Source organism: Sceloporus undulatus, chromosome 6 (assembly GCF_019175285.1).
Source record: "Sceloporus undulatus isolate JIND9_A2432 ecotype Alabama chromosome 6, SceUnd_v1.1, whole genome shotgun sequence".
Taxonomy (NCBI): domain Eukaryota; kingdom Metazoa; phylum Chordata; class Lepidosauria; order Squamata; family Phrynosomatidae; genus Sceloporus; species Sceloporus undulatus.
In genome coordinates this window covers 43,814,661-43,822,101 of record NC_056527.1, presented here as the reverse complement: position 1 = coordinate 43,822,101, position 7,441 = coordinate 43,814,661, and the positions used below count along the sequence as shown (strand labels likewise).

General features: G+C 48.1%; 1 protein-coding gene across 1 annotated transcript; it reads left to right on the top strand.

Annotated features, from left to right (window-relative positions):
- The first annotated feature begins 653 nt into the window (after window positions 1-653).
- TRIL (TLR4 interactor with leucine rich repeats) lies at window positions 654-5,429 on the top strand. Its single transcript, XM_042477680.1, has one exon. It carries the CDS (start codon window positions 985-987, stop codon window positions 3,295-3,297), a length of 2,313 nt encoding a protein of 770 aa, XP_042333614.1. The 5' UTR covers window positions 654-984; the 3' UTR covers window positions 3,298-5,429.
- Window positions 5,430-7,441: the final 2,012 nt, after the last annotated feature.

The window sequence follows — 7,441 nt, the reverse complement described above, 5'->3', positions numbered from 1 at the left end:
TGGGTCCAAGCCACACTCTCTCAGCCTCAGAGGGCAACCCTGCTCCTCCCTGAACTCAACCAGGGGTGAGACCAGGGTTCGAATCTCCCCTCAGCCCTGGACCAAGTCACACTGTCTCAGCCTCAGGGAAGGCCATGGCTGAACCCCCCTCAGAAAACAATCTGGCCAAGAAAACCCCAGGAATAAATTAGGGTCACCTTGAAGGCACACAGCAACAGCAGCCTTGAGAGGCAGCCTGGCCTAGTAGTGGTTCTGAGAGACTCTGGAGACCAGGGTTCGAATTCAGCCCTTGGGCCAGGTCACACTCTCTCAGCCTCAGAGGAGGGCAAGGGTGGCAACTTCCCCTCCTCTCTGAACTCAACTTTGTTCAGGGCTGCATCCGCACTGGAGACATAGCCCGATTTGGCACCGCTTTAAGCATCCTGGCTCTTTGCTATGGAATTCTGGGAGTTGGAGTTTGTTGTGGGCCCAGAGCAGAGCGGAGCTCCGCTCTGGGCCCCATAACAAACTCCAACTCCCAGAATTCCATAGCAAAGAGCCAGACAACGAGCTAAAGCGGTGCCAAACCGGGTTATTTCTCCAGTGTGGAAACATCCTTGGCCCCTCCTCTTGCAGAGCCTGAAGCTGAGCCCAGCTCCTCCCGATCTCCCTCCCTCCCTGCCCTTCCCCTCGGTGGGTCTCTGGGGGTCTGAGGGTGGGAAGGGCTTGCTTCCATTCTGGAGGGCGGAGAGAGAGAGAGAGAGAGAGAGGAAGGAGGCTGCCCAAGACAGCTGCAGCGCGGCTCTCTGCTCCATCGAGCCTCCGCCGGATCTGAACTCAGGACCTCAGGCTGGAGAAAGAAAAAGAACCCTTCCTTCACTGATCTCTTCTCCAAGGTCGGTCGAGGCTGGGGAAAAAAGAAGAAGAGCTGCTTCTTTTTTTGCTGGGGAGGAAGGGGATGCTGGAGGGAGGAGGAGGGAGCAGTCCGGGGATCGTCCGGGAAAGATGGAGGCCCCCTCCTCAATCCCCTTGAGGAGGATGAGGATGAGGCTGCTGCTGCTGGGCTTCTCCCTGGCTGTGGCTCTGCTGCCTCCTCCCTCGGAGCCCTTCTGCCCAGAGCCCTGCGATTGCCAGCAGCAGCAGCACCTCCTTTGCACCAACCGGGGCCTGAAGGCGGTGCCCAAAGCCCTGCAGGAGCCCCAGGAGATCCTCACCTTCAGCCTCGGGGGCAACTTCCTGGCCAACATCTCTGCTTACGACTTCCACCGCTTGGGGGCGCTCCAGAGGCTGGACCTACAGTACAACCGCATCCGCAGCCTGCACCCCAAGGCCTTCGAGCGTTTGGGCCGCCTGGAGGAGCTCTACCTGGGCAACAACCTCCTGGCCGCCTGGGCCCCCGGCACCCTCCGCCCCTTGGCCAAGCTGCGCATCCTCTACGTCAACGCCAACGAGATCGCCTCCCTCAGCGCAGCCTCCTTCGCCGGCCTGGGCAGCCTGGTCAAGCTGCGGCTGGACGGCAATGCCTTGGGGGCCCTTGGTGACGCCACCTTCGCTGGTCTGGCCAACCTGCTCTACTTGCACCTGGAGGCCAACCGCATCCGCTGGCTGAGCCGCAACGCCTTTGCCGGCCTGGGAAAGCTGCGCTTCCTCGACCTCTCTGGGAACCAGCAGAGCTTGCTGCGCCACCCGGACACCTTTCGGCCCCTGGGTTCGCTCGGCACCCTCCTGCTCTCCGGCAACGACATCCAGCAGTTGAGCAAAGGGATGTTCCAGCACCTAGCCAACTTGGCCAAGCTGTCGCTAAGCGGCAACCGCTTGGAATGGTTGGCCCCCGAGGCCTTTGCTGGGTTGGGGGCCCTCAAGGAGTTACACTTGGAAGGCAACCTGTTGAGCCAACTACCCACCCGCCTGCTGCAGCCACTCCGTAACCTCGAAGTGCTGGACTTGAGCCACAACCGGCTGCTTGGCTTTCACCCTGATACCTTTGGAAACTTGCACCAACTGAGAGAGCTCAGTTTGCAGGAAAATGCACTGGCCACAATCTCCGGAGACCTCTTTGCCTCCAGCCAAGCTCTTTACCGCTTGGAACTCGATGGCAATCCCTGGAGTTGCGACTGCCGCCTGCGCGGCTTGAAGCGCTGGTTGGGCTCCTGGCATGCCCAGGGGAGGCTCCTGACGGTCTTTGTGCAGTGCCGCCAACCCCTTGCCCTGGTGGGGAAGTACCTGGATTACCTTGAGGACGCGCAGCTTCTCCCTCCTGCCAATGGTTCTTCATGTTCTGAGGAGTCAGCCTCTCCTTCCCCATCCCATCCAGGCAACAGCAGCTTCAGCCCCCAGGGCCTAGGTCAGGAGAAACCCAGCTCCCTGCCTTCTCTTTCACCCATGTTGGGCTCCCAGAAGATGGTAGCTCCCGTGCTGGAAAGTGACAGCCAGGGCATTGATGCCAGTCTTACGACTGCAAGGCCCAGCTTGCTTCTCAGTACTAGGCCGCTTTTGCCTGGTGCAGCTTGGCCTCAGAGGGCAGGGAAACACCACTTGGTCTCTTCGGTGTCCGGCACTCCACCATTGGTCACTGACCCATGTGATTTTAACAAGTTGTTTCTGTACAACCTTTCGGTGGAGGCTTTGAACACCAACTCCGTGACTGTGCGCTGGGGGGTGCGTCCCCATCGCAGCCCTCGATTGTTAGGGCCTGTACGCTTCAGGATCCTCTTTGACCGCTTTGGGGCAGCAGTCAAATTCCAGCGTTTTGTGTACATCCCTGAGTGGAGTGAGCCAGTAGCCACCTTGCAGGAGCTGCTCCCCAATACCCCTTATCTGGTGTGTGTGGAGGGAGTGATGGGGGGCCGTGTTTGTCCGGTGGCCCCACGGGACCATTGTGCAGGGCTGGTCACCTTGCCTGAAGAGGATGCGGGGGCAGCAGCTGCTGTGGCAGGTGGGCCCCAAAGCTTGGACCAGCAGCTCCTCACCCTCGTACTTCTGGCAGTCAATGCACTGTTGCTCTTTTTGGCCCTGGCGGCCTGGGCCTCCCGCCTGGTGCGGAAGAAGGTGCTGGGATGCCGGCGGCGAAAGACAGCCTCGCCGGTACATGTGCGGCAGATGTATTCCACCCGTCGCCCCCTCCGTTCCATGGGGACTGGTGTCTCTGCTGACTTTTCTGGTTTCCAGTCCCATCGTCCACCCCGCAGTGCTGTCTGTGCGCTGAGCGAGGCTGACCTCATTGAGTTCCCCTGTGAACGCTTCATGGACAGTGGGGCAGGAGGGAACAGCAGTGCCCGACGGGGAGAGGATCATCTCTTGCAACGCTTTGCAGACTAAAGACATAGCCTAGATTATGCTGGGATCAAATAGCTACTGGTGTTCTGATTTGGTATTGTTTGATGGGAATTGTAACCTCTGTGGGCTGTATGTAGGCCTACCACCACACAAAAGGATGGCTTATGAAACCGCAGGTGGCTTTTTCTAGAAGGGAATTAGCCTTTTGAACTCATAACCCATACAAAAATAAGGCTTTCCTGAGATGATGGAAGGGCGTACTTACTAAAGGACTGCCATCTTCGCATTTAGAGATCAGACTTTGTAATGGGGGGATTCCACCACTATTTTCTATATACCACTATTCTTTACTTTAGCTGAGTGGGCTCTGGTTCCTGTCCATGAGTAGTTGCTCCTGGAAAGGAACCAATATGTGTGAAATCTTTTGTGAGTTGAGTTTCACAACAATCCAAACATCAGTTACCAAACTGAGTCAGCCTTTTTTAAAAAAGTAATCTGTTAATAGCCCCTAACCTGTGGATATATTTATCCAATCATATTTGTTCTTAGTAAAGAAATGGACTGAGATAATAAGAGTAAAGTGACAGCAACAAAGATAGGTATAGTGGGCCCTTGAGATGGTTTAGTTCCAGCACCCCCTGTGGATACCAAAATCCATGGATGCTCAAGTCCTACTATATACAATTGGGTAGTAAAAAGTTGTCCCTTATATAAAATGGCAAAATCAAGGTTTGCTTTATGAATTTTTGGGGGCAGGGAAATATTTTCAAGCTGTGGATGGATGAATCTATGGATGCAGAATCCATGGATATGGAGGGCTGACTGTAGACCTGTATGAATGTTCACAGCTGGACTGGTTTCTGTGCCTTTCAGGTGTATATCTACTACACTACACAGGTATTGCATTTTGGTACTACTTTAAATGCCATCACTGTCTGATGGAATTCTGGGATTTGTATCTTGGTGAAAGAATTCTCTGCTAAATGCTGTAGTTAAAGAGCTAGAGTTTTCTAACAGAGAATTATAAGTCCACCAAACTACAAATCTCAGGCACCCATAGGATGGGGTCATGCCAGCTAAAGCAGCATCAGATTGCTAGTACTGTGCAATGTAGATACACTTAGGTCGCCTTAAATTCTAGTTGCTGTGTGCCTTCAAATTGTTTCTGACTTATGGTGACCCTAAGGCGCACCTTGTAGGGTTCTTTTGGCAAGTTTTTTCAGAGGGAGTTTGCCATTGCCATCCTCTAAGGCTGGGAGAGTGTGACTTGCACAAGGTTACCCAGTGGGTGTCTATGGCCAAACTGGGAAAATGCCATTATAGGATCAAATCCAACGTCACCTCATCCACAGGACTGCAATCTGGTATAGCTGTTACTTCCCTTGTGTGAACAATTTTAGTACATATACTTCCTAAAGAAGCAGTAACATAAATCTGTAACTAGTATGCCACTATCTGAACAAATGAATCACATTCCACTGCTGCCACCACCAGGGATAGGTTGGCACTGCTAAGCATAAGTTGCATGCATTTGGAACAATGGACAGAGCAGGAATTATTGCTGAGCTTCTTCATGAAATGGCACTTCATGGAATGAGCCGTGAAGGACAACAGTGTCTAAACTGTGGATGTAGAATTGAAACCTTAATGTTTGGCTTAACACACAGTTAAAATGAATGATATTTCAGACGATGACTTCAATAATCATTGCAACAGCCTTTATTTAAGATGAGCCAGGTTTGCCACTGTTTTGACAAATAATGTGAACACAAGTTGCTACTGTGGCAGAGAGAATATTCTTGAATTTTTAACATTAAACACTGACTATTAAAACCCATTAGCTCTAGGGTCTTTGACCAAAATATTATCTCCCTCAAGAAGTGCCTTGAAATTGGATGTTTAACATGTACATAATTTGATGATGTTAGAATGGTGCTTTTTTATACTGACCAGGCCCTTTTTTTTATATTAAATGAATGTTTGGTGTTTTAATGTGTGTGATGTGTATGAATGCAAATAATGGTCACAATTCATGTTGGTTTTGCAAGCAAGACTAAATTTCTGATACCACTAGGGGAAAAACAACACTAATCTAATTTTGTTACTTTTTTTTTTTAGATTTACTTATTTTTACAGTGGTCTTGAATAAACATTTTTGGTACTTCTGTAGCTTAGCATGTTTTCCTTTTTCTTCTTTTTATATGTCCTGTATCCGTAATGAGGAAGTGAAGTGGTGACCTTGATAATGAAGAGTAGCTATGAAGGAGACTGGTTGATAGATAACATCAGTATACAGTTTTTGATCTCCTAAAAATAACAATCCAAAGCATAGTTCAAATCTCATTCCATTTAAGTAAGCCTCCTCATGGACTGTACTTGTAGAGAGACTGAGCCTTGTCTATAAACAAATTAACCTATTTTTCATTCATAGTTTTGGGTTTAATTCATAGTTCTGGGGTTTTACATTCAAAGTTTTGGGTGCAAGATTTTGCATTGATTATAGTTTGAACACTGGCACAGGACTAGGTAAAGAGGTAAAGGAGATGGGTGCTAATTCCATCCTGTTGCTATCACCCGCCTTTTCTATTTTGGTGTATTTTTGTTTCCTTATAGAAATCTTGAACTGTATTCCCATGCTTGAATAACTTCTGCATTGTTATTGCTATATCTGAATACTGGTCTTGTTAAAATGGGATACAGTGCAGAAGAAAATTTAAGGTTGCACTAAGATTGCATATGCTATAATTTCCTAGGCGTATATTCTTTTTAAAGTGATGGAACTTTATGTCTGTTAGTCAAACAAAAACACATAATAGTAATAGCAAGTACATTTCTATGCTGCTTATCAGTGAACTAGCACTCTCTGAATGGTTTACAATGTGTAAGCCAATTGTCCCCAATAAGCTGGGTACTATTTTACCTACCTACAAAAGGATGGAAAGCTGAGTGGACCTTGGAGCCCTCCTCTAGGATTGAATTTACAGTGTTGTGACTACAGTACCAGCATTTAACAACTGAGCCACTAGGGCACCTTGTTTTTAAACTTGTTTTTCCTCACACAATGGAATTTCCTCAGAAATGTATGCCTCAACAATCAAAGTAGGAACCTTCCAATGACCAGTCACAACATTAAACATGCTACCTGCAAAATACATAGGTGAGGTCAGTCATGTGCTATGATAAAGATATGTTTTTATCACTTACTGGAACATCTTTTCTAAAAATGGGCGAAACGTGTACTCTAGTTTTACACTTTGTAAACAGGCATAGGCTTGCTCTGAAAATGTACATTCCAGCTAAGGATGGGTAGATCTGTACTAGCTCTGAAAGGATTTCTGACTCCCAGTTGTTCAAGAGGAACAACCATAAAAAGCTTCTCACCTCACACTCTAAATTAGGATGTTGAAAGTGTGGAAGCCTGTAAGGAAACCCAGGAATGGATTTTTGTGTTAAAGGGCTGGAATTGAAAACAAAATCTTGGTCTGGACCATGTGGCCAGAGGCACTCTTTTCCGTTGTTGTTGTTGTTGTTGTTGTTGTTGTTGTTGTGTGTCTTCAAATAATTTCTGACATACATCAATTCTAAGGTGAACCTATCACAGGGATTTTTGTCTGTGCCTTCCTCTGAGGTTCAGAGAGTAGAATTTGCCCAAGTGGGTTTCCATGACAGAGTGGCGATTCGAACCCTGATCTCCAATGTAGTCCAATGCTCAGACCACTTACACTGTGCTCCTAGTTGTATGCCATTGTTTTGTTCCTGATTCCAATTGGCAGACCAGGAGATTTTCAGTAGAGCTGCAATGTCCTGAAGTCTATCCATAAGCTGTAGATTTTAACTTGGTATTATTTTCTGAATTAAGTACAAGACCGATTTAATAATGTGCAAAAATGCCTTTTATCAAGCGTATCTGACCAAGGGGCAAGGGGCCATCAGATGCTTCTATTAAAAAGTTAGAGCAATAGAAGGCACCTTTTAAAAAACTTTTAAAAAATCTTTTGCTAATTGACTGGCAATTTTTGAAACCATAAATACTTCCCTTCCCTTCAGAATGCTGCTTGCCAGTGAAGCAAGTCCTTGTCTTGATAGCACTAAAACAGAAGACACTGTCACAGCTCCATATCAACAAAGAGGGTGGGGAAGAGAAGGAATGTCAGTTTACTGAGAGGCAGTTTTCTCAAGCATGGGA

Coding starts and splice junctions, on each gene's coding strand:
- TRIL (XM_042477680.1), top strand. CDS start 985: ATGGAGGCCCCCTCCTCAATCCCCTTGAGGAGGATGAGGATGAGGCTG.